The 27,890-nt window shown below is 34.3% G+C and overlaps 2 protein-coding genes across 6 annotated transcripts; one reads left to right on the top strand and one right to left on the bottom strand.

Moving 5' to 3' along the window:
• The first annotated feature begins 46 nt into the window (after positions 1 to 46).
• Positions 47 to 25,714, top strand: LOC114246384 (uncharacterized). 5 transcript variants are annotated; one of them, XM_089740194.1, is made up of 10 exons: positions 47 to 656; positions 2,593 to 2,766; positions 7,906 to 8,093; positions 8,640 to 8,744; positions 10,006 to 10,076; positions 10,932 to 10,979; positions 12,331 to 12,571; positions 13,698 to 13,769; positions 14,629 to 14,700; positions 16,872 to 25,714. In XM_089740194.1, exons 1-10 carry the CDS (start codon positions 471 to 473, stop codon positions 16,984 to 16,986), a joined length of 1,272 nt encoding a protein of 423 aa, XP_089596320.1. In that variant the 5' UTR covers positions 47 to 470; the 3' UTR covers positions 16,987 to 25,714. The 5 variants fall into 5 exon arrangements, with proteins under 5 accessions (XP_089596320.1, XP_089596315.1, XP_089596325.1 ...); XM_089740189.1 differs by having other exon boundaries at positions 53 to 656; positions 16,869 to 25,714; XM_089740199.1 differs by having other exon boundaries at positions 53 to 656; positions 12,331 to 12,565; positions 16,869 to 25,714.
• Positions 25,467 to 27,762, bottom strand: LOC114245374 (cytochrome b-c1 complex subunit 1, mitochondrial). Its single transcript, XM_028177524.2, has one exon. It carries the CDS (start codon positions 27,698 to 27,700, stop codon positions 26,300 to 26,302), a length of 1,401 nt encoding a protein of 466 aa, XP_028033325.2. The 5' UTR covers positions 27,701 to 27,762; the 3' UTR covers positions 25,467 to 26,299.
• Positions 27,763 to 27,890: the final 128 nt, after the last annotated feature.

Here is a 27,890-nt window from a genome sequence, read left to right on the forward strand (position 1 = left end):
TTGTATTAAACTGAATTTGATGCATTATTTTTAGCGTAGAAATTTTATATTGTATCAAGATAATGTTCTAAAAATAAAAAACAATGTTGTTTTTGCGCATTTTTTTTTCTTCTAGACTTGACATAACGTTGTTAATGTTTGTCGAACAATGAACGGTGCATTGTGAATTTTGTGAAGCAAACGCAAACCGTGCGACATTTTGTTGTTTTTTTTTTCATTGTTGCAATTCTACATTGTATAATACGCGTGAATCGAATCGAAGCGCTTGTGGCGTATACGTGATGCGTATTTTTGCACGATGAAATTATAAAAACGAGATTTGGAATAAGTATACGTGGGCAGTTAGCTTGTTTGCGTTTTCAGTGATGTATCACTGTAGGGACGCGTAGTAAGTACTGAAAGTGTTACGGGTAGCGGATAGTAGGGCGGAGGTGTATTTTCGGAGGAGATTTGGCGCGTCTACGTTTAGGATGGCGATGGCAGAACAGTTCTCGTTGCGGTGGAACGACTTCCATTCGAACTTGTCTCAGTCTTTTCACGCTTTGCTGGAAGGCGAGGACCTGGTGGACGTGACGCTTGCGGCGGGTGGCCAGTATGTCCATGCACACAAGCTTATCCTCTCGGTCTGCAGCCCTTATTTTAAGGAACTATTCAAGGTATGACTCATACTTTTTATTTTGTAATTCAATTTATGAGTAAAACTGCAACTCTGAAACAGATCAATATCAATCAAGATCAAAGTATGTGACGCCCATTTATGGCATTTATGTGAAAATATTTGCTTGCAGTAGTACATCATTTTGCTTCTTATTTTGGTTTTTGTCTATTATTTATATAGTCAGTGAATTAGTCATAGATGCCATTGTTTTTAAATTGTTCACAAGTATATGCTAGGTATATATATGTATACCGTATGCATAACAACATTAGTATTATGAACAAAAACCATAACGGACCATAATATAGAATATTGACTAGCTATTCAAGAGTATTAGGATACATGTTGGATTTTAAAGTGTCCTGTAGAGATGTTGTTTTCTATGTTGACTTTCATAATGAACCCTCATCTTTTAATACATTACCTCAAATTCGTCTTACTAAATAGCTACATTATGTTGTCATTTTCATAAAAAAATTGCAAAACATTCAATGATAAAATTTACGCAATCTTAAAGTATTTTAAAACTTTTTACCGATGTTTTGTTATGCACATTAATAGCATTTCAAGAAAATTACTATTAAAATTGTAATCATAACTAAGAGTGAAAAAAGGTTAGTTAGAAGAAAAAAGACAATTGAACAGAACTTTCATTTATTTTGATAAATTGGATCTGTAATTAGAGTATCTAATATTATAATTTTGAAACTATCCAAGCAGTGATGATGTCAATCTATAATAATATTTGAAATTGGAGAAAAATACTATTAATACATTAGTGGTTAAAAAAACATAGTTTATAACTTATAAACAAGATAAAAAAGATTACCTTGCATATATTTCATAAATTATTTGCTAAAAAATATAGCATTTATTTTGTTATATAGTGCAAAAAGTGAAATCTTACCACGCAAAGTAACAATAAACCCTACCTATGGAATTTGTAGGTTGTGAAATATAATTTCAAAATGCAATAAGAGCTTTAGTTTTAGTCAGCTGATTCACAACACTGTAACAATTTTACACAGTAAATAGATAGAGCAGCAACTTAATTCCATCCATTTACTTGATATTGTTGTTGTATACATGCAGATATTGATCATAAATAAATTTAGTTATTATAGTCAGTACTGCCAATCTGGGTCACAGATCTACATGAACTGTTAAATTCATCATTAATCATTTGAAAACACTTGTCAAAGTTTCGTCAATATAATATAATTTACTCATAGTTTATTTAATTAATTTGTATTTTTATTCCTTATGGTGACTATTATATACATACCTATACCATTAATTTAACACTGTCTTATAATTGTAAAGCTTCAATGATTGTTTCAGTGAAAAAAGTTGTGAAAACAAATGATCAAATATATATTTCTATGACCTACATCAGTCATAAAGGAACTAGATAGTTATCCAACTTGATTGATTTGGTGGTGCAGTAGTAACACCTTTAACTTTTGTGTCGTAGGGTTGTGGGTTTGATTCTTACCATGAGCAAATATTCATGTAATTTGGCTTTGCTGTGATTTGGCTACATTCAAGATATTTAATCAAAAACAAACCTCTGGTGCACCATTATCAAAATTATAATAATCAGGGACAAGTCTCACACTGTCATCTGGCCCCAATTTATGATTCCCTGTACTGTGGGAACTAGAGACTTATATTTATATGACTTATATGACAATAAATGTATAGATAATGCACACCCAGACAAAGAGCAAATAGAGCTGTTCAGCACCAATGCTTACCCAATGTTGTTACAACCCACGGTGCAACACTAAGTGGTGCTATCTACTGCACCACCGTGTCAGTTAGTGTAACAGTTATTTTTATGTCACCAATGTTTATCACTAGTTGAACCTTTTTTCCCAAACCCAAGTCAATGAAGAAATGGTGCCACTATTTCAGTTTTTTTTGTCACACAGATGAATCCATGTGAGCATCCAATAGTAATTCTCAAAGATGTGGAGCTGCAAGAGCTACGTCAGCTCCTTCAGTTCATGTACCGAGGTGAGGTGCATGTACGTCAGCAAGAGTTATCCGGGTTCTTACACACAGCCGAGTTGCTTCAAGTTAAAGGCTTAACTGGTGGTAGGGAGGTAAGAAAATTGGTGTCAAAATTTTTTTTAACCTAGTTAAAGAGATATAGTTTATGTATAAGTTTTGAGGATGTAAGAGGTAGGTACAATATATGCTTTGCCCCTTCAGCAAAGTTGAACTTCGACCGCCTGCCTGCACACGCTTGAAACCCTGGTGTCCGTGCTGGAGGAATGGTAAGATAGGCGGCATGGCGTGCTCTCCTTCCGCCTCATGCAAGTCTTCTTCGAGAATATCATTCTGTGGAGAGTCAGCGGGAGAGAGCCACATTCGGGTTGCCACCAAACGATACTTATCATGCGCTCGAAGCGTGCCCGCGACGAGATTTCGGCGCTGGTACCGGCGAAGGCGGACTTTCGACGTGCCCGATGCGGTACCGTAGTTTTCGTTCAGGCGAAGTGGTGGAGCCCAATGAGTTTTAGTTGTCTGACTTCGTGGATTTGTACTATTTTCCAGTACATTTGCACAACAAAGCAATAATGTGTGCTACAGTATATGTGGTATCCTATATCTGGGTTCTGGCAACATCTGCTCCCACACAATAGGGTTCGGCCAATGGACTTGTGTCCGGCTAATTTTATAAAAAAAAAAAAAAACACAATAGGGTTAATTGAACTGAATTAAATTCATCCCTTTCAGTGTCCCACCACAGGCTCTTTGCTTGGGACAATTGTTTTCGATTACCACACTGGAACCACAACCTAAGTGACTAATATAACGTGTACACTTTATCACTTTGACAAAAGTATAAAATTGGCTTGATCTTATAATGATGTCTGTTAACCAAAATAATCATATATTGGAATCTTAAATTAATAACCATTTTAAGACAGTATTAAAAGCAAAGAATAGAAATTGAATTGAATGACTTCATAGCATCCGTACACTGATGAAGCCAAGCTATAAAGCATCTAAGCACAGAATTTCCATATTTGAAGAGAATAATTTTATTTATAGTTTGATATGCTGGCAAATAAATGTGTTGTAGCTTTTCTTATTTGTATTCATTATATTCGACTATTGGTATTTGATACCTAAATGAAATGTATAAACTTATTGAATACATAATATATTATATATAATATAAATAGTATAATAATACACATAATATAAATAATAATACATATTGCTTATATTGTGAATTTACATAAATCATTTCACAAAATTACAGAAATTACAAGTTCAATAAACACTTCAGATTGGTAATTGTTATTTTATGAAACATCCTTGATGTAGATCCACATATTTCAATTATTTCGCACGAATTAATTAGGACATACGTCATTCGTTATGATCTTCATTGATATGGAAACTGGTGCAGAATTCACGAAATCGCTATATGTTTTTCTTTTATTGTTTTTGTGCTTTTAGTTGAGATAACCTGTGGCAGTGACGTATATTCTGCATTAGCAAACTAGCAACTGAATAAATAAATTATTACAATATTTATTATAATATCAAGTTTCACATGATTGAAACTGATTTGAAGAAAATGATTTGTACAATGTAATTCAATAATGCACATTTAAATATGGTGTCCAATTAAATGTCTAAAAACCTTAACGGTGTGTGTTGTTTGGTTGTGCTGATATCACAGTATTGTGGCCCCCACGTTAAACTAAAAGAACGCCAAAAGGTAACACAAAATAGGTATAGTGGTATGTGACGAGTTTTATGTACTACTTGTGATGTTGCAGACTCGAGGCATGCACAGCTATTGTTTATATTTTTCTGAACATAATAACTACGTAATATAAACGAGAGAAATGATAACAATTTTGAGAATTTCCAATAACAACGAGCGTCAATCTGTCACAATTACTCATGATTCCCTCGAGCGTGGTGTAAGAATGATTGAGACGATAACCTTTTTATTTTTAATTTTTTTTATTAGTCTGGTACTGTAACGTCGAATAAAAGTTGAATAAATAGTAAAAAAAATGCTGAGACGCACAAAATGGCATCAAGTTTAAAGTCATTTTGTGCCTGTCAATATTTTTTACTGTTAGCATTATAATTTGTTATAAGTTTTATATTTTTGCATACTCATCAGATACCTTACAAATCCTACATGTAAATCTATTATCATTCACATGATTGGGCGTCATAAAACTGAAGATTAGAGGTACAAAAACTTGATCAATCCGTCCTTGAGCTTATTCTTCGTCGGATAGGAAAGCCTAGTCTTGGATCATTTATGCGCGGTGAGTGGTTGTGTAGTGATTAACCATGTTTTAAGTTACTGTTGCTTTGGAATACCGATAAAATTACCCAGGAACATGATACCGATTAGATGTAAAATTTGAATTTGAATTTAAACTTATGCTATAAAGTAAGTATCGACTCGTCGTCTAATACTAGGAGCAGACGTAGGGACCCTAGTAACCGTACTCGTAGAACTCGTGTTCGACGTGAAACCTAACATCAGCGCACTGGGTTTCTTGCCAGATCTCCTCAGCGGGTCGTGATTTTTATTTTATTTTTTGCTTAGTTGGGTGGACGAGCTCACAGCCCACCTGGTGTTAAGTGGTTACTGGAGCCCATAGACATCTACGACGTAAATGCGCCACCCACCTTGAGATATAAGTTCTAAGGTCTCAAGTATAGTTATAGTATAGTCAAGTATAGTATAGATTCCGATCCGTAGTAGATTCATTCACGAAGCAACTGTCCTTGAGCTGTTAGATCCTTCGATGGCGCTCGAGGACTTCTTAGCAAATCCCACCCTTCCTGGCCGAACCCGTGCTCGTCTACCTGTGGTGAAACTGAAAAGGCTTTCGGGCCACCAGAAATCCTTTCTTCCAAAAAAGTCCTTCTTTGTACTTCAAAGGTATGGATGGCACTTATGTTTCTACGTATGAAATATATAATAATATGAATATGAAAATTTTCCACTGTGCGCCGGTTTTTTTCGTTTAGATCAGTGATTCCCAAAGTGGTCTATATCGACCCCTAGGGGTCTATGACAACATGCAAGGGGTCTACGTCAGCGAAAAAAAATTTGGGGGTCCACGATAGTGGATCTCAACACATACACTGATAGTACCTATTTACTTACATCGTACTATCTTATAATATCAAGACATATCAGCCGAGGAGATTTAAGATTAACCCTTACAAAATTGACGCCAAATGTTGATAATTTATTATTAAAGCATCAGGTTCATCCTTCTCACTAAAAATATTGACTTATTGCTTATGTTATTTAATTTATAGGTTATTTTATGTTCATTTTATGTTACGTATATTTTACTTAGCAGATACAAAATTTTATTTTGAGTAGTTTTAATATAAATTCAATTAATAAATGTATAAATTAACATGTGTTTTTACTTTAAGTTGTTAACACTAAACTTTACTACAGTTAGAAATTTACAGGAAATCAATATCAGGTAAGTAGGGGGTCTACCCAAAACGGAAAACATGGCAAGGGGTCTACGACACAAAAAAATTTGGGGAACTCTGGTTTAGATCGACAGTCGTATGTTGTAATATCATAATCTTATTTTGAACTAGTGTATACAAGCTTATCTTGAAAAGTCGTTAGCGCGATTCAAGAAATATGAACATTATTTTCCGTTGTCGAGGTGATAGATTATTCCTTTCTGGGTCTCGGAAACCTTTCCTTTTTATATCAGTATATCATCGCCTGATACGGCTTATCGGGAGGTGAGTGTTGATTCACAAGAATCAGGGCTCCTTGTATGTGTCTCTCTTCAAAGATGCACGATATTCTTGTTTAATTAAAACATTTAAATAATGGAATCCTCGCTCATGAATATAACACTTGACATATAAGTCACATTTCTTTGAGGAGAAAAACCTGTTCTTGAAAAACCTTTTTTATTTTGTCCACGTTCTATTCTTTTGTTGTGTTCTTTTTTATTTTGTGTTATGTAAATAAACATCGACATGACATTTACTTGATGTTGTGTTCTTGATAGATGCAGTGGGATTCATATTAATACGGTTATTAATATAGTTATTGAACAAGTATTTGTTTATTTTCAGTTAACTATAAGATTTGTACAATCAGTTTTTTTTTTATTGCTTAGATGGATGGACGAGCTCACAGCCCACCTGGTGTTAAGTGGCTGCTGGAGCCCATAGACATCTACAACGTAAATGCGCCACTCACCTTGTGATATAAGTTCTAAGGTCTCTGTATAGTTACAACGGCTGCCCCAGCCTTCAAACCGAAACGCATTACTGCTTCACGGCGGAAATAGGCGGGGTGGTGGTACCTACCCGTGTGGACTCCCAAGAGGTCCTACCACCAGTGAATCAGTTGTATGTTGTGTTGTATTCGCACAGGTTGGCTGTCATTTTTTACATTTCTTTATGTATATGTATAACAATAGATCTTGAAATCTTACGAAATTACCGTTTAGTATACAGAAACTTAAAATATGTTTTTTTAATAAATAAATTTTACTTCGATCAATCAAAAAGGGCACACATGGTATAGATGCATCTCTGCCAGACCACTGATAATTTTTAATCCCTTCCTTGAAAAATCGGATTACGAGTGCTAACAAACTATTCAAAGGCATTTGTCTCTCGGCTATTAAATTATTTCCCTGTTAAGAAGTTATCCAAATTTTGGAAAAAGTGTATATCGGTCGATGCTTCTTAGAGAACCCTAGTTGTTGTGCCGTATGAGGTCGAGTGTTGTCGTGTCGGAGCGGGGACAAGTAATTAACCAAAACTGGACAAAATTCGGGAGTTTCTCCATCATTGTGATAAGTTCCTCACAGTTCAGTTTTTAGGGCTAAGTTTTCGTTTGGGGCATTGCCTTGGTGCCGAACCAGGATCCATTTTTCATCGGAAGTGACTATGCGGCCCAAAATATTTTCGTTTTTGGCAAGGCGCACCTTAACCTTAAAAATTGAACTATATTGCACTCCCAAGTTTTTAAAAGTTCATTTTACAAAAATCGCCTTTAATTGCATTTACTTTTAATTGCCTTTCTTTTTGAAAATCCCTTTTTTCACAAAATGTAGCCGCTTTGATAACCTGGACTTTTGAAAAACGGCAAAACTTAGTAATTATTTATCAGATAGAACATGAATTACAATGTCGTAAGGCCTCTTTAGAATGTTCCAATTGGATTTTAAAGACGGATTATAAAATGCTTTCAGAAGAGTGAGTCACCACCTCCGGTGACAGAAGAGAAGCAAGTAACAAAACCAAGTATCTCGGAACCATCACCGGAGAGTCAACAGGAATGGGTGCCGGGCGGCGAGGACACCATCGCTACTGAAACTCTGGCTGAAACTTCTGACAGTGCATCAGTCAAAGAGGAAACCGTCAGAAGTCCTTTGAAAAGGTATCTCGAAATCACTTTGCTCTTTTATCTATAAGGAATGGATTATAGTATAAATAAAAAGTTCATAATAAAATTGATATGTCTTCTTACTTACGAAATAATAAAAAAAATTGTGAAAATATTTTGGAATGGACTTTCTAAAATATCTGAATAGTAATAACGAAATCAGAAAGATGTAGAAGAGTTGTCATTGGAACGCATATTTTTTTGTTTAATTCTTGAAGTTATCGAAAATTCTTTATATACTTAAAGTCTTTAAGTATATCATTGTGTGTCAAGTAAGTCATTATCTTATTCTGTGCGATGTTAATCTATCTAAACGAAACAGCAATTTACCAAAATACCTATCAAGTTTATTTTACGCGGAATAAAAAGTCCTGAATGCAACAACCACTGGATGGTGCTAGATAGCGCTGTGGTTGACTTCGGCATTACATAGGGCCATGGCTGTGGTGGAACCTTGACGACTACGCGGCTACCAACGTTTACTACCTTGTGTGGTCATTGAAAAAAAAGCTGTGTTCCATGAATGTATCGTATTTGCAGATTATTAAAAAATACGCCGAATAAAAACGCCAGCGTCAAGAAAAAACCTAGACCGGTCAACGACAGCCCCACACACCCCGAAAACACCGACTATGCCTACGACAGGTAAGTCAGTATTTAGGTTTTGCAGCCAACTGAGTTTTTCGCCGGATCTTCTCAGTGGGTAGCGTTTCCGATTCGGTGATAGATTCTGCGAAGCACTGCTCTTGCTAGGGCCAGTGTTAGCAACATCTCCTATTGATCCTCGAAAGCTCACCTACACGGTAAGTTAAAAATGAAATAGCCTCTAAAAAGCGAGCTTTACCTTGCAATACATACAATTGATTTAAACGGTTATTTTATCATGACTGTTAAAGTGAAGCTTCTTTAGGCGCGTTGAGAGTAAAATTTAGATCGCGACAGATTCGTTACGGCTAGAGACAAAAGATACAATTTAAGAAGAGCAAGAGTGAGAAAATAGAGTGTCTCGCGAACCACTCGACCGTGGAGAGAGGGAAAGGACAAAGCGAACTATTAGGTCTTCTCTTTTATACATAACATTCCCTATTACAAGAGAAGTTTGATTTAAGGATGAAAAATGAAGAAAACCACATTATTACTCACCGCAAAAGAAGTTTCACTTCTTCCACGTGCACCAAGTTGCACGCGCATCATTTTTTATATAGAAGTAACTTTAATAACACAGTAGTTTTGTAAAACTAGTTAATATCTGTATGGATCGTTTTTGTAAACATTATGGTGGTTTTTTGGTTTGAGGGGCAGGGTGATAGTTCAAATGCAATCAGGAGATATCTGAAGTCCAGAGGAAAAGCGTAATTACTAGTTTTTAAACCATATTTTTGTTAATTATTTTCATTATTTTCTATCACATTAAAAACGAATTCAAATTGGCTAAAAAAAGTGACAAAGTATTGTTCTGGATTTCATATTTCTTAAAATTACTCATTGAATTTAACTTTTCTAATTTCAAGATGTTGTCGATGCGCTGTCAATAGCAACTATAATTGAGGGGATATATGCCGTGTACTTATTGTAAATTTGTCATGGTTTTGTATTGATGATCACTTTGTTGGTGCAACTAAATAATTAAATAAACTCAATTACGTTTCTGTGTAATTATTTTTTTATTGCCGTAAAGGCAAACGAGCATACAGCCCACTTGATGGTAAGTGGTCACCGTCGCTAATGGACGTCAGCAATGCCAGGGGCAGAGCCAAGCCGCTGCCTACCGTTTAATACTAATAATATTGATACTAATAATACTAATATTTTAATAATTAATTAAATGACAAAAAATAAAAGAATAATAAAAAAGTTCTTGTAATTATTTTGGTTTTGTTGAATTTTGTAAATGTATTTGTTACAGTGAACCCCTCATCGACTTCGACAACGACTTGTTTCACAGCGTGCTCGTCCTGCCCGAAACCAAGGAAGCCGGTAAGTTGTTGCAATATTAAAAAAAATGTAAATGAATGCAGTCGTAATGTGTACGTTAGTCGTGCTTATTGAGAAAAGATCTGATATTTTTTATTGCTTAGATGGGTGGGCGAGCTCACGGTCCATCTGATATTAAATTGTTACCGGAGCCCATAGATATCTACCGCCGCCACCTACCTTGAGACATGAGTTGTAAGGTCTCAGTATAGTTAAAGAATCTTATCTCTTAAGGTTTCTCCAAAACTCATGCGAACGGATGAGCAGACGACACGAGAATGTCACATAAGTTGCCAAGGGTCGAAGCGTCAGGTTATTGTGTCAGATACATTTCAGTCAGCTAATGAGAATAGTCGTATATTTGCTTAAACTAGTGGTCCCCTAGTAGTCGAAATTCGAATATAATTAATTGTAATTATAAGTTTGTACACTTTTATGATTCCATAATCAAAGATTATTATGCTTCTATAATCACAGTTTCGCCAAAACCACACTATAGACAAATGTTAATCAAGACAAACAATATTTAATCTATTCTCAATTTTACCACAGACTATACGCAGTAAATAAAAGAGTATATATGCGTGTGTGTCAAATACACGGTAGTGTGGGTAATGTTTTTGTTTATTAATTTAATGTATTTTTTAAGCATAATTTAAAAAAAATGATCGCTTTTCATATAGTTTCTTTCCTTTAAAATGTCATATAATAAAATTATATCTATTCCAAAATATCCCAAGCATTTAGTTTAATATGTTCTTTTCGTTCGCTTATCTGGTTTGTTTGTTTCATTAATATTCATAGAGAGTTGATTGTTGTACTTTACTATTGTCATTCTCATGCATTCTTGTCGTCCAGCTGTGTCGGGCGAATTCCGTACTGGAATACGGGTCCACGATTGGGCAGGTACTAAAGATTGTTTAATCTAAGAAATACATACTCTTTGACATTAAATATTTTCTCGACACAATAAGTTTCAGAATGTCAAAAATTTATAAAGTTATTGGTCTTTATTGCAATGTGTATTATTACGAAAAAAAAAAAGTGTACAATATGAAGAATTAAGAAAATCAGATTGTTGTTTAATTAATTTGAATTTTATTGCGCTGCAGTTTCGTTCGAATATTGAAACATTATTAAATAAAGTGTAATTGTAATCAGTATTTTAATAAAAATCAGTAAGAACCTTTGAAATCGTATCCGAATTGAACAGAGTTGTTGTGTATTGTTTGGCGCAATACGTCAGACAATAATTGTAGGTAAATATTTACTAAATAATTCAAATGCACCTAATACCTTTTTTTTGGTCGAGATCATACTTTACAATTCGATATTTGTCATATAATGTATTTCTTAAATATGTTGGTCGACCCAACAAATTTAGTTAACAAAAATAGTTAAGGGCTAACTGTTTTCTTAATGTTAAGTATGTCAACAACTGTTTAAGACGGTATTCAAGAGAATTCATGACTAAGGTAATGTCTAAAAAACGAGTGACTATTGTCGCACAAAACATTCTGGCTCGAGCATTTATTTATTTATTGCTTAGTAGGGTGGACGAGCTTACAGCTCACCTGGTGCTAAGTGGTTACTGGAGTCCATAGACATCTACAACGTAGCAGCCGAACGAAACGGAGCTCTTTGTTGTTGTCGCTGTATACTTGATACGTAATAAATGGAATTCTTTGGAAACGTGAGTCCCAATTACTGTCACTATGGAAGGCCATAAAAATGACGAAGAAAATGGCAACGCTGACATCATCATTTTAAAATCTATGGACCAGACTCTCCGTCATATATGTTAGTAAAAAATGTAGTGTTGCATGGCGTAATGATATTAAATAACAAAACATGACTTTTCAGTCTTCTAGATAGTATATTTAGTATATGTATAAATTCCCACAATTACATAGAGTCCAACCCGTCGCTTGCGACGAAGGGCTCGACGAGCGAATTAACCCATAGACACAGCCCACTGAGTTTCTCGCCGGATCTTCTCAGTGGGTCGCGTTCCGATCCGGTGGTTGATTCTGCGAAGCACTGCTCTTGCTAGGATCAGTGCTAGCAACACTCTGGTTTGAGCCCCGTAAGCTCATCTACTAGTTAACGTTATGCTGAAATAGCCTCTTAAGGCTCTCAGCTTAGGTAGAAAAAAAAAACTTACGAATATGAGTTAACTATTACGCTATAGAGAATGTTAAAAATTCGCACTAAGCACACCGTACAGTTTGTAGTGACACCGTGAGTTGTCCCGCAGGCTGGAATTGCAAGACGGGCGGCGTGAAGTGCCCGAACTGTCACCGGTTCTTCGCGAACCGCTACAACCTGAAGGTGCACATCCGGGACAAGCACGACACGCGCGAGGGCACGCTGCAGTGCGACATCTGCCAGAAGCGGATGCGCAACCCGTCGTGTCTGCGCGTGCACAAGTACCACCACCGCAAGCAGGCCGCCTACCTCGCTCAGCTGACGACGCAGGGTGATCAAATGAAGCAAGTGTATGTTTAATTAATTATTTTACAGCAACATGTTGTTTACCGGCCAGCAGATGCTTCAAATTTTGCAGAAAAAAAAGCATGGACACCGATCATGTTACTTGTCAATGTGAATTATATCAAAACAAATTTGACATTTGAAGTCGTCGTGGCCTAACGGATAAGATTTCCGGTGCATTCGTGTTGAGCGATGCATAGATGTTTGAATCTCGCAGGCGGGTACCAATTTTTCTAATGAAATACGTACTCAACAAATGTTCACGATTGACTTCCACGGTGAAGGAATAACATCGTGTAATGAAAATGAAACCTGCAAAATTATAATTTGCATTATAACGGGTAGGTACCCCCGCCCTGCCTATTTCAGCCGTGAAGCAGTAATGGATTTCGGTTTGAAGGGCGGGGCAGCCGTTGTAACTATACTTAAGACCTTAGAACTTATATTTCCAGGTGGGTGGCGCATTTACATTGTAGATGACTATGGGCTCCTGTAACCACTTAACACCAGGTGGGCTGTGAGATCGTCCAACCATCTAAGAAAATGAAAAAAAAAGTACCACGAACACCGGTTATTACTAGTCATTGTGAATTATGTCAAAACAAATTGACAGACGGGAAAATAAATGAAACTGAAGGTCATTTCGAACAGACTGGCATTTCAAATTTTTTTATCGTTGTATTGATGCATCATCGTTCTCTATTATAGTGTAGTTCGATCTTGAGCAACGAGCTCACGAAATGTTTGATTTGACAGCAAATGAAAACTTTTTGCAATAAAAATTATAATAAGTTAGCAAAAGTGTTTTTTTATTTTTTTATTGCTTAGCTGTGTGGACGAGCTCACAGCCCACCTGATGTTAAGTGGTTACTGGAGCCCATAGACATCTACAACGTAAATGCGCCACACACCTTGAGATATAGTTCTAAGGTATCTGTATAGTCACAACGGCTGCCCCACCCTTCAAACCGAAACGCATTACTGCTTCACGGCAGAAATAGGCGGGGAAATAGGTTGATCATTCATCTTCTAATCATTCAATCAGTTCACTCAATAGAAGATGTCTGTTCATTCATTTTGCTGTTACAATGGTTTAAGGATATTAAATTAAATATTACTTAAAATTTTCAGCGTTCAAAACATGGTTGGAGCTAAGTGGCGTGCTGATCCAGGTCTTGGGGTCGATTTCAGGGAATACGAGAAGTAAGTATTCATTGAACCAACTTTTCCGGTCACTGGAGCGAATTAACCCACAGACAGACACAGCCCATCGAGTTTCTAGCCGGATCTTCTCAGTGGATCGCGTTTCCGATCCGGTGGTAGATTCTGCGAAGCACTGCTCTTGCTAGGGTCAGTGTTAGCAACTCTCCGGTTTGAGCCCCGTGAGCTCACTTACTAGTTAAGGTTACGCTGAAATAGCCTCTCAAGGCTACCAGCTTGGGTAGGAAAAAAAAAAGAACCAACTTCTTGGGGGCACGAGACTGTAACCATTCCGCTATTAATCAAACTGAATTTCCTTTTTCACTTCTAGTCGCATTTATCATAATTCTATTTTGATTGTTTCATCAAGCGCGATACAATTATCACAATATCATTTACTATTTTTTTTCTAATTTACCCCATCTTATTAGCTGGTTGAATGAGCTTATGGCTCAGCCGGCGTTAAGCATTCTCTGAAGCCATAGGCATCATAACTTGAATGACGTCATCTTTGTTGGAACATAACATTAAGTTCCAATTTCATTTTAGACCTATCCAAATTTTTAATCACAATGCATTGACTGTTTTAATTCAACGTAGCATGTATTTGAACTTATTTGATTGATAATGTTAACTGGTAGTAGACCGTCTTGTGACCCTACACGGGTATGTGCCACTGCGCTGCCTATTTTTACCGCAAAGCAGTAATACAAAAGACTTGAACTTATGTATCATGGTAGGCATTTGCGTCTTTTATGTCTATGGGCTCCGGTGACCACTTAACATCAGGTGGGCCGTGGGTTCGTTCACCCATCTAATCAATAAACAATTTGTATTTAAGTAATGCTCAATTAATTTTCAGCTCGCAGAGCTCTATGGGTAACAAATGGCGCAGTGAAACAGCGCTCTCTACTGATTACAAGGAGTATGAGAGGTGAGCTGCACTCAATATACTTATGTACATATCTATACTAATATATAAATCTACTGTGGTTTTTACGGATGTTCCCTTATAACTACTGAACCGTGCATCCGATTGACTTGAAACTTGGTATCCATGTAGAAAATACATGTACTTAATGGATAGGCTAATATTTATATGAGTGTTGGACTCCCTAATAATAATGACAATAAATAATAAAGTTAATTTTAAATGCCCAGCGAAGTGGGCGAGTACATCTAGTGTATATATAATAATGACTTACGTGTACATGTTTACGAAAATTAAAATTTAATCAAAATAATATGAGAATTATTGATCAAGTAGTGGTTTATTTAGTAATTACGAAAATGCGTTGTGTTCAAGTAAAAGGGTGTCCATGCTGTCGCCCACATCGAGATATGAGGTTTTGTAGAAGTGGTTGTATTCTTAAACTAGAAACTGTGATTAGTTCCGTCACAAACCAGACAGTAGGTGCTAATGACCCGCACCGCACTGTATGCGTAGTGTGAGTTATTAAACGTTCTCGATCACGTAAAAGTTAACTAAAATTTTGTATGCAGTTGGAACAGCGCCTCTAGTGGCAAACGTAAGCAAACGTTCCAACTCCATACAAATATTAGTTAAATTTTACGGTATCGAGTGCGCTAAAACACTCGCACTAAGCACACTGAGATCAAGAAGCAATGCCGTCGGGCCGCTTGGATACAAATTACTTATTCGTATTTTAATTTGTAGATTTGAATAAATGTGTAATGCTTGTTGAATGCAAAAGCCTTCTTGCTGTGGCGAAATTAGTTTTTCTTTCGTTATATACCATTTTTATCTACATGTGTAGTATAGATTGTGGTTTATTTTGCGTTTAGTTCGAATGGTGAATAATTGCTGGCATTTAAATAGTACCTGTTATAGAATACAATTTTTCACTGGTGGTAGGACCTCTTTGAGTCCCTACGGGTAGATATACCACCACCAGATATACCACCACCCAGCCTATTTCTGCCGTGAAGCAGTAATGCATTTCGGTTTGAAGGGCGGGGCAGCCGTTGTAACTATACTGAGACCTTAGAACTTATATCTCAAGGTGAGTGGCGCATTTACGTTGTAGATGTCTATGGGCCAATAACCACATAACACCAGGTGGGCTGTGAGCTCGTTCACTCAACTAAGCAATAAAAAAAAAGTTTTTTTTACCTCATGTCACGGGGTTAGTGTTATCATGCATGTTGTGACATCAGGGGGATACCGGAACCCCTTACACCATGAAGTGCGCTGTAAGGTCGTATGACTTGTACATTTATAATAAATGTAGTTGATGGAATTATTAGTAAAACTTATCATGAGACACGACTGAAACCTCATAACTTTGTTCCTAAAATAATCAATAAACTTAAAAAATATATTCAACTAAAAATAGTAACTTTTTTGTTAATATTTAGAATGATAAAATAATGAAAATCATAAAAGCGTGGGAATTCTCATAGGTCTTGTATTTTATTTACTTATCACCTGTATATTAAGCTTCGCATGAGTTGTATTTACCGAGTACTATACTAGAAAAAAAAAAAAAAAATTGCGTAGGTAAGAGAAAATGCGGTTCAGCATTACAGAATTACAATATTTTCAGTTAAATGATAGGTCTCTTGAAATTTTGTTGGTTTCATTACAATTGCAATGTAGTTGATAATGTGAACATAAAATGTAATCTGCGCTGCTGAGCGGCGGGCGAAATGCGTAGAGGAAGCACGCGGCGGCGAAGCAGGGTTGCCACGCTTATTATATTAATTTATATAATATATATATTTTTTGTTTGTTTTTATTATTTGTTCGTTGTTTGGCTTTGTTACTTCAATGCAATGCATACGAAAGTAGCGAATTTTATGTTTATTTTGCAACGTATTTATTTTCGTTTCTAGTTATGAGTAGACAACCGACGGCCTGATTTTATCAGTTATTGTCATAGCGTCTCGGACGGAATTGATAAAAATCTTTTTCACACAATTATATACTTCACGTTATGCATAAGGTTACTAAGTGTCTGTTCACGGAAACTATCGACACAATAATACTACTCACATTAACTGAACTAAATAAGACTTAAGAGCAAATGCGAACTTCAATTAAATAAATTTCCGTTCTAAACGGCCTCGTGTATATTTCAGTAGTCCACGGGCTACAACTCCTGGTCCGAACACACCCGCAAGCCAAACGCCGGATAATAAGTATCAAGCTACAACGCCTGAACGATCTTCCAAATCCGAGAACGAAGACACGGTATGAAGGGTTGCTTCTTGACCATTAAAAAAAGAACAAAAACGTATAGGGCATGTAAAATATTTAACTTGAGTAAACAGTGATTAATGTCAGATGAAATTGTGAAAAAAAAACACTTGAGATCTGAATGTTTTGTCAGTAAAATTACTCATAGTTAAATATTTTGCATTTTCATTTTTAACACAACGAGTTAAACTGAGTATATTATGTATATACGTGAGGGTCATTAAACGTTGATCTTAAAATTTAATGACAATAGACTGTTTGATGATAATACTGAGGAATTTATTGCTAGAGAGTATCTTTAATAGAAAAGATAGCTGTCAACATGAATTATAACCGTTTCAGTACTATTGTGTGACGTCACAGTATACTAAATATAACTGCTCGCAATTAAATTAAATAAATAAAGAATATAATAGAAATTCCAATCTTGAGTCGTGTTAATTATAATAAATTTAACTAGTGAATCCTGACCAGTCTTCCACGATACGTGATTAGGAAGATAATTTCTTAAAATAGCGACGTTCATTTAAAAGCAAATAAAAACATCCTTAATTATGTTTACAGTGCTTACTGTATTAAGTTGGGACTCAATTCTGAAAAGTATTTTAATCAACGTATAGTACAGAGACAGTTTCGCTTTTAGAGTATGGTTACAGTTTTATATTTATATTTCAATAAAATTTTGAGCAAGTCATAAATAGTAATAAAAAGCTTACAATGCTTATTTGTGTTAAATATCACTAGGCACGAGTTGTTTGTTAATTAATTGGTTTGCATTTTCGTACCAAAAAGTATGTGCACGATTATATATGTCAATTTATTTAATTTTTTTTTTCTTAAAATGGCGTGTAAATAAATTGTGCACAAATAAATTATTATGAAAACATTTTTTTTAGTAACAGTTGAAACCTCTAAGCTAAGATAAGCGAGACTTGAAAGAGGCTTAGGGTTTGATACTTGATGATTTAATCGCCTGGGATCACTTTAGTTAGTCCGTACCATGAATACGAAAAAGTATAAAAACATTAATTGAAAAACATTAAATGTGGTAAACTAGCCAGTGATTCTTATTTTAAAGTTCAGATCGAAATCGTTAGTTATATACTAGACGATATCGGCTTATTTTCATGTTTATGTGCTCTTCTAATTGTTTGGAAAAATATTACTTTACTCAAATAAGAGTGAATATTTCATGAAAAAGTCTATGTTTAATATGCAAAATAAAAATTATAAGCGTTACTATAATATTATTTGTTTCTATACAAGACACTTCCATTGAAAGCATGTTTATTGTACTGTGACGCCGTTATATCACTGGATGATGTTCAAAGGCATGTGCGAAGAATATGAAAGTATTAATTATACTAAAGCGATTCGAATATCAATATTATTGCTCGCAGGACTCGAATTACAGTTAAATCAATCAAATAGTCTATCGTCGGAATATGTGTAATAATATATAATAAAAGGTACATTTTTGGTGCATTTTTGAATACTCTAATGGAGAGATTATTTTAATAAATTACGAATTAGATCATTATATTAATCTGACTTGTGTACAAAACGTTTTTGTTGCGTTTTTTGTATATGTATACATTCCATAACAGAATATCCAAAGACTGAAATACTTCGAACAAAATACATTCTTATATATAAAATGCCTAAGATAATATTGTAGGTGAATAATATGTTTTTTATCGTTCACAATGTATTATTCATTCGATTCCATTTGCATGCCCTTTGGTGGTGGTTTAGCATAATATAACTTTCGTAATTTTTTCTATGACAAAAGGATAAAAAACATATTCTTCTCTCTCACGATTGAGGTTGAAACTGGGACATGTAGTGTCTCAATAAGTCATTTTCGATTATGTCTCGGTGTCCCATAATATTCGCAGAGTACAACTTTTTTTTGTTTGTAATTAGGCAGCTAGGTCGAGAAATTTAGAGTTTGTATTTGAATCGTTGCCATTATTTAAAACGAACGTACAAATAAGACGTCCCGTAATTAATTTTCGATTATCGATACGATGCTGAGTTGTGTGATGGTGTAATGAAGTTGTTCACCAAAATGTAGTAAGCATAACCTAACAGTACAAAATACGATATTGTTTAATTCATCTATAAATTTATGCTTTACTTAGTTGTAGGTTTTACAAAATAATTAGTATTAAGTGATAATACAAAAACTTATTTTTCGAATACGGTTCAATTTAGGCTTGTAAATTTTATACAAAGTTGTGTGTTCGAACGTTATTAATTAGGGTTATTGAACACGAAAAGAGTGAATTATACCTCAAAGCAGGCCCTGTGTGAAGCGACTGTTTTATTAAACAGCAATCGTTCGAGCTTAGTGCGATTCGCAAAGGACAAAAACAGATCCGACTTTTTGAAGATCTGAAACATTCCAATATTTATATATATAGTATATATATATATGTTGTACTTTAGTTGTATTTTTTTTTGTATATCTTGGTCGTCGATGTTTATTCGTGTACGGCGTTAAAGCGAGGTTAGCTTTAATAAAAATCGTCCCATCGTCTTGAAGTCGAAACTAATTATAGTCATTAGCTCTCTTTTTTTTTACTTATCGGTGAACCATATGAAGTTTATAAGAATAAGAATATATCTATATACATATATGCCTTCGCGACCGCTGATCGATTGCAAAGATATCTGTATATTTGGAATATCTAAAGTCGCGCAAAAGGCGTATTTTTGGGAAGTAATATATATAGTATCTATTCACAAATGAAATGATTTGGTACGTCCATATTTCGTCGTATTTACGGTTTGGGTATTTTTTTAACCATTAATATAAGTTTTTTTTTTATAATAACGACTAACATTTTTGTACTATTCAATTATAAAAAAATAATAAGTAACATTCCATTAGTATGTAGGTCTGCATAATCAACCTGATTTTATAGAATTTTTATGAATATTTTGTAGGTTTTAGATTGTAGGTGAATTAAAAAAAAAAGAAGAGATTATAACAATTAATATTGTAGACGACGACTCGTAGTTTTTTTTCGGTAGCTGTGTAGTTTTGTAAGCATTTATTATCGTGTGAGCGAGAAAGATTTTTTTTTAAATATTTAATTTACCAAATTATTTTCATACCAATGCTATTTACAATACATTTTTTTTATTAAATAATATTATAACAGTAGACGGTGCAGCTAATTATCTCGATGTAAATTTTGAATTACACGCGAATGAATATAGTAATAAGAAACAGTGCATATATGCAATAATATATTAGGTTGTGTGCTTAATAAAAACATTGATAATTCAATGTTGAAGTAATTTTTTGATATTAAGTATATTTTTGTATGTATTTTGTGTAATGGTGGATCTTGATTTCCTCCCTGAATACTCAATTTTCGTGGCCAAATAGTTGTTAATATCTGTGCCTTTAGGTTATAACATAAACATGGTACATATATAAATAAATATAATATTATATTATATTACATAATCTCGAAATGTCTAACATTGTAAGAAATCTATCCAATAATTCGTATATGATACCTTAATCGATTATTATATATTTGTGATCATACTTTTTTTTTTAAAACGTGTGATAAATATTTACATACGATTTTTTGGTCTTTTACATTGCGAATAGTAATAAAAATCATATAAAATCCACCGTATACAAATATAATTTATTAATATATCTATTTATAATTTCCGCAATACATTCCAATAAGATATTATTATATTACCTTTACATTCCATTTGTGAACATAATTATTTGTAAAAATAATGCATTGCAAAAAAATGATAATAATTAAAATTTGAATGATATAATAATATATTACATTATATTTAAGATGTTGTGCTCAAATATGTTTGCGATAGTACAGATCTGTGTTTCCATGACAAAGTTAGTAATTAATGATAGTTTTTCTTAGTGTGTAAGTTTCTGTCGAATTTTTGAGAACTGGCAAAATAAATAATAACGTTTGGTTTTCGACCGTCAGCGACACATTGAACTCGTTTCATTCGTGAAAACAATTGATTTGTTCGTGCACTGTATTATTGATTCTACAGTTTGACGCGCGTCCGCCTGGATTGCGTCGATATGACATAATAAGTACGTACGGTAACCGCATTGACTTAGTTTTGGTCATGTCAATGAGACGTCACATTTAATTCTAAATGCCCTATGTGGCGCACTGAAGAAATTATTTCGATTTCTTTCGTAATTATTTTGATTTCTGTTACTATGGGACCGAGATTGCCAAACTTTGCCTTCTTTTGTTTTCTAATGTATGTTTTAGTTTTTTGTTTCTCTTAGACATTATATTCATTCTTAGTATCTTCGTATTTGTCTTTCCCAGAGTTTACTGGATAGTCCGGCGCTCTAAGTAAGAAGATAAAAAAGAGAAATCGACATATTTCCTTTTAGTGCGCTACGTAGGCCATCGGTGACCTACATGACACTAAAGGGGTTAAGCGATTCTAAATGTCATTAATAGTATAGCTGTAGTAGTCAGATGGAATCGAAAATCAAAAATAAAACTTAGTCATAAATTGCTGTTTGGATTGTAGAGTGGTACGAGTCAAAATTTGTTACAACCGTTTTAACCTATCATGTAACTTATGTATTAAAATCGAACTTGCGTTAACTCATGATTGCCAAATTATTGGCAATGTTTGTGGTAACTTTAATAACATGGGCTACGTAGAGACGAAAAATTTTACAGCACACCATAACCATTGGATTACCTTCAATCAATCTACTGAGTGAATTGATTGAGATGCTTGCCCAGGAAAAATATATCTTTGTTTTGAACAGTAACGGCTGTTTCGTGTCTGACAATTCTAATTGAGATATTTGATTGTGTACATTTTGTCTTGTATCACTAATTCGATCAGCGATCATCATTCCCGCCCAAAGGTCTTCAAGCTCTATGCCATAACCATTTAATTATATAAGATCGTGTAATACATATGTTTTTTTCCGTCTATATAAACAATATGTTTATATTCGATTAATCAATACATTATCTTGTAGAAAATAGGTTTTATATATTTGTAAACTTTTTTTCATATGCTATAAAAAGTTAAAGTTGGCAGTATTATTTGATTATGTTTGCGCTCTTAATTCTGCACGTGGCAGACAGAAGGTTTGCGATTTATAATGCAATGTTAATTTAACTTTGAGAACAACTTATATCTAAATTAACCAGCACAACAACTAACTGTGATTATCATTAGGGAATCAAACTACTGCGCAATGCACAGAAACTGCACAGTAAAAGTGTAATCAGAGTTCATGAATATTAACCAAGCCAATTGATTACAAGAACCGAAAGTACTAGAATATTTTTTCTGTTTAAAATCCCTATTAGCCGTAAGAGATTAATAATATTCATTATAGAATTATTATTACATTAATCCATCGGAACCTTCGGTGTGCGAAAATGATAACACTTCGGTTATTATAAAATGTCAGAAGGCATATATTTTTTTAAGCATTTAAGCAAGTAAAAAAGATAGAACACGTACTATTCATTCCGTTGTTCACACATTTAATACGTAGTTGGAACCTTTTGTCTGTGCATGTGGTTCATTGATTGAATGATGTATGAGATAGTTACGTTTACTCTAATACTTTTTCGCTACAGTAAAATAACCAACAAAAAGGACACATTCCGAAGACTCGTGTTTCATAATTATTAAAAATCAAAAACAATTTCTATTACTGCCAATTTTAAACTTTAAACAACCTCACTGTGTAGTTTTGTCTTTTTTTATTCACATTTTAATGACAGGATGACGGGTGTGAAATTGAAAATATAAAGTCCTTTATGAATTGACATGATGAATTGATAATTAACTTGAAAACACCTCTTGGGTGTTTAATTTAACTATGAAAAATGTCAATATACTCAAAATAATGAAGAAATTCGAAAAACATATTGTATTACTAAAAATCATGTCTAAATATTAATTGAACACTTGATATACATAAATGCATAATAATGAAAACTATTTTCGACTTACGGGTATTGTGTGTAATATTGAAGTTGTAAAGAAGAAGAAGTTTAATATTGTGTTTTAATATTATATAGGCTATCATAAAGTCACACTAAAGAAAGACATGAATTATTATAACGGATTTATTATCATAACGATTTATTTATTTATTTCAGCAATAGTAATTTTAGTCGTGTGTAATTTGCCTTAAACGGTGTTACTATAACGATTTGTAAACTTTTTATGTTTACCTTAAGGGGCTAGACGTGTAGAATTTAAATAAATTAATAAAAATGTTTAATTCAAATTCAGAGCGGAGAGGGCTGATCGCTTCATGTCGATAATATAAACCCACCCACTCTTCACTGCCAATGTATCGATAAAACATTCAAGGTGGTTGATTGCACTATCGTTTTCAGACGTGACACCTATAGAACTTTCAAAATAAATTCTAAAAAAAAACACCGTTCTCATAAGAACGATATTTTAAAAAAAACTTGATAGTCTCTTCCCCTTTCTTAAGTACCTACATGTTTATAAAGTAATCTCTTATTGTTTTTCTCCACGTTATCCCACTAGGTGGAGTCGGTACAGCGAATTTTTCTATTCCATTCTTTTCTATCAGCCGTCATCTTAACACCCACTCCTCGCTCTCTCTCATATCGTCAGTCACACACTCCATCCATGTCTTCTTCGGTCGACCTCTTCCTCCTCTATATGTGTATAAAGTAATAACATGTAATAAACATTCTGATGGTTAAACATGTTAATTTATAAAGTTTTCACACAATATTATAATACAAAAGCAACACCTCGAGATAGATAATGGGTTCAAGAATCTGATAAAACCAAATACCTGTATTTGTTCCACTCCATTGATACGGACGCAGCCACCACCACTGAAGTAGCGATCAATAGTTTAACCTAAACAAACTTCCATAAACTGTATTTTTTGAAAAGTTACAGTTTTGTTATCACTAATTAACTTTCTTCAAGCCAGACTTGGTAGAATATATTTTAAACAGACCGTCACTAGCGCTTCCGAACTCTAGTGACCGCTTATCATTAGGTTTCGTAATGCTCGCCGACTTTTGAACAAATAAAAAATATGAAATAACTATAATTAAGTTTTGTTTGACTATTAAAGGCATTTTTCAAATTAATTCCCGTCATCCCAACTATGTTACTATGGTACGATGAAACTCTCAAAGATTTTTAATAACAAGTCTTTTAGATACATACGTGTAATAGTAACGTAATATATGCACACGAATATATAGATTAATATTAACAGTACATTAATATTAACAGCTAAAGTACAAAGCGATTGTCGAAATCAAAATTGAATCTTGTTGTTGAACAAGTAAATTTTGAAACAGAATGTTGTTGAAATTTCATATTTTTGTATACATTCCATTATTTAAGGAAAATAGATACGTATATATATCATATATGTATAGTGATGTATTGTTCGACATTGGCCAGTATAATTAGATATGACATTTGGTTAAGCGGAAATCTAATTAATAACATTTAAAAAAAACTACGATTCTGGAATAAATAATAAAATTGTAATGAGTCGGTTGTGAAATTGTTATGATATAACTTGAACATAATATGTATGAATGTACAATATATTAATTACGAACAAAAGTGCATTCTGCGATAGTATAGAAATCAGAACTGAAAAAAAGACACCTTAAAACGAATTTAAAATAATACGAAAATGTAAATTTAACGAATTAATAGATGCGAAACGAAATTAGATCACTCCGTTATACGGCACTCGAATACTGTTCGATAACATTCGAAGAATAATATTATAATAAGGACGATATATCAGATTACAATATCATGATCAAGTTTACTAAATTATAATATAGTAAAATATTTTCGGCAAACGAAATAAAATCTGATGCTGTGTATGCGTCTTATCGAATTGTTCATTTAAATCTGTACTTTTAATTAAGAGTTGTCTCGAATTTACAGTATTAAACAATAGTATTTAAAAAATGTATGGTTGTGAAAAAGGCAAGATAAAAAAATAATTGCGGATTGACACTGTGTTCCCGACTGTGATTGAGGCCGTTAGCATAAAAGTGGCTTTAACTTACCATAGTTCGCATGAAAATAATGAGGTTTGAATTTACTTTTACACTGCTTTGTAGGCAAAAACAATACGCGCAAAAATAATATTTATAAATCCATCTGTTAACTATGTGCAAAACTATAGGTAGGCCGGTTTGCATTAAAATTTATTTATGTTTTAAATAAATTGCAGTATAGTATAAGCACGAATATAAAAATTGCGGGGCCTCTTCTGCGCTGACGGCCTCAATGATTGTCACTAAACGGGTAATGGATGGCGACTGCGTCTTGGTATCTTGTTGGCGAACATTATGCCTTTAACAGTTCCGAAGAGGGACGTAATTTCATTGAGCTGGCTGGCGGCTACAGTTTAGTCATTTGAACACAGCATCGGATTTTGGTTTGTTTTTTTTAAAACACTTCAAGTGATGAATTTGCTCAAGACAATTGAATTTCAAATTGTACCGTAAGATTATCGTACCGTAAATCTACATATTTTATATAATGGAGTTTTTGCGCAGTGTGCGCTTAGAAGTATTTTTAGTATTGTTTAGCATGAGATCGTTGTGCGATCTTCATCATACTCAAAATATTTTAATTTTTATATTGTAGCTTTACATGATGTAATAAATTATAATTTTGTACGATATTACGAGTTTTATTTTGCCTAATAAATGCTACTTTAATTGTTTATTAACTTTCATTCTTATGTGTACTTTCAAGTCAGTAATAAATTGTTTTATTAATTAAGATATTGCAGTAACATACTTTTTGGGTATTGTTTTTGTTTTGTAAATTAACAAATGTTTCTAGATTGCTATATTATTTTTTATTAGTAGTTTATATAGGATTTTTTTTCCCCAATATTAGTGCTCCCAAGTAAATAACAATTAGAGAAAAAAGCCAAGGGAGTGTAGTCCTATGCGCTGGTTCGAACAAATTAAGACCACATCCAACATCAATGTCGCTATCCAATACGCAGAGGACAGGAAGGAGGGAAATTGTCCGAACTGGTACTTGAAGGTCACGACCTTCAATACTGAGGAACACGATGCAAGGAGGAGGAGGAAATATATTATAAATAACATTGCAAATTATTATACGGTTAATCGTAATATGTGTGCTGAAAATAATGAATTCTTTGGAGAATAAAGCGAAGCATAATAAAACAATCTGTATCGTAACAGCAAACATAAATACAGTAATTCAAATGGCAACATTAAAACATACAAATTTATATTCTCAACCAATACATTCCAGCTCTTATCTTGGTATAGTCCGGGAGACCTTCCGTGGGACCTACTGCCGCTACTGCCGGGCACTTGTCATAAATATACTTATTACACACTCGTCGAATGTCTTGTGCGAAGACGCTGTCGATAGCACAGATTCTCTCGTGTAGCGGTGGTCTTCTTCCGTTGTACAGAACCCATCTGCCTATTTCGTGACATGTACCAGCGCAACTTTCAGTCTTCGACAACACTTTAGTTTTCAATTCCCGTTTAGCTCTCTCTACTTCTGCATCAGTTATCGTATGGCACATATTCATCCACTCTCCTTGAATTGATAGTACCATGTCTTCGAGTTCCACACTCGGCCCCATGAATTGCACCCCCCAAAGGCTCGTATCCTTGTAAGTAATGTTAACTGCTTTATATGAGTCGCAGAATTTATCCGTAGAGGCCTCTCGTGCTATTCTAACTGCATGGTTAATACCTCCAGGCTGGGACTTGTCCCACCCACTAATGATGCTTGCTGCCACTTCCATTACAATTTGGTCTTTATGGCAAAAAGATGGTCCTTCTATTACCATTACACAGTTGGCGACTGGTAAGGAATCATTTCTAAACCTAATCTCAGAGCCCGTATATCGAGCAACACCTATATCGACACATTTTAGGGGCGTTAGCTTATTCAAGTAATTGTTTGCCAGAAAGACCATTTGATCATGTTTGACTCCTCCAACGGCAACGAGAACGGTCCGCGCTGGATCGAAGCGTTTCGCTAGGTACCTAGAGATCGTCATGTCAGTGAAGTTATACAAATTACAGCTCGGTCCCATTACGGTTTGCGCGAGCGGCGTGCCCTGAAATGCTGTGGAATGCAAGTAATCGTAAAGTACAGTGTTCGAATTTTTGTCTTGTTCGATCATTTCCGCGTAAACAATCTTTCTCTGAAGTTCGATGTCAGCCGTCGCAAAGTTGTTATTATATATGCAGTCCGTTAAAATTTCCACAACACGCGGAAGGTCGTAACAAAGACAATCTGCGTAATACGCCACCATTTCTCTAGTCGTGAAGCATTTGAAGATGGCGCCAGAAGATGAAATCTGATCTTCGAGTAAAGTTTTTGTTCGACATTTTGTACCTTTAAACGCTAGATGTTCGAAAAAGTGGCCCACCCCATTTTCAAAGTTGTCCTCATACCTAGAACCAGCATCTATAAACAGTCCAACGCAAGTATTGTAACTTTCCCTTTCTTCAGTGGCAATTGTCAAACCATTATCCAGCCTAGAATACTGAGTCTCAGGAATATTCTTAAGGAAATCTATAAAAGGAATCGGATATGGACGATTCCGTACAGGAGTGACGACTGGGCGCCAAATTTGTGTGAATCTAATAGAAGCCTTCAGCATTATTATTATAAAAAACTATTTAGGTACCAAATTGCTACTATTTGTCATCGTTGGACATTATGAAATATAGCGCCATTGATTGACAGTTGTCATTCTTTAGTATAGGTTTAATTTAAAACTTTTTCATAACCAGTTTGCAAATACAAAGCATCGGGGATTTGGGAGTTATTGATTGTAAGCCTTTTTTTTC

This window comes from Bombyx mandarina, chromosome 01 (genome assembly GCF_030267445.1).
Source record: "Bombyx mandarina strain Sakado chromosome 01, ASM3026744v2".
Classification (NCBI taxonomy): domain Eukaryota; kingdom Metazoa; phylum Arthropoda; class Insecta; order Lepidoptera; family Bombycidae; genus Bombyx; species Bombyx mandarina.

Coding starts and splice junctions, on each gene's coding strand:
- LOC114246384 (XM_089740189.1), top strand. CDS start 471: ATGGCGATGGCAGAACAGTTCTCGTTGCGGTGGAACGACTTCCATTCG. Junction 657..2,592: donor ATTTTAAGGAACTATTCAAG/GTATGACTCATA, acceptor TTTGTCACACAG/ATGAATCCATGTGAGCATCC. Junction 10,077..10,931: donor GCCCGAAACCAAGGAAGCCG/GTAAGTTGTTGC, acceptor CTTGTCGTCCAG/CTGTGTCGGGCGAATTCCGT.
- LOC114245374 (XM_028177524.2), bottom strand. CDS start 27,700: ATGCTGAAGGCTTCTATTAGATTCACACAAATTTGGCGCCCAGTCGTC.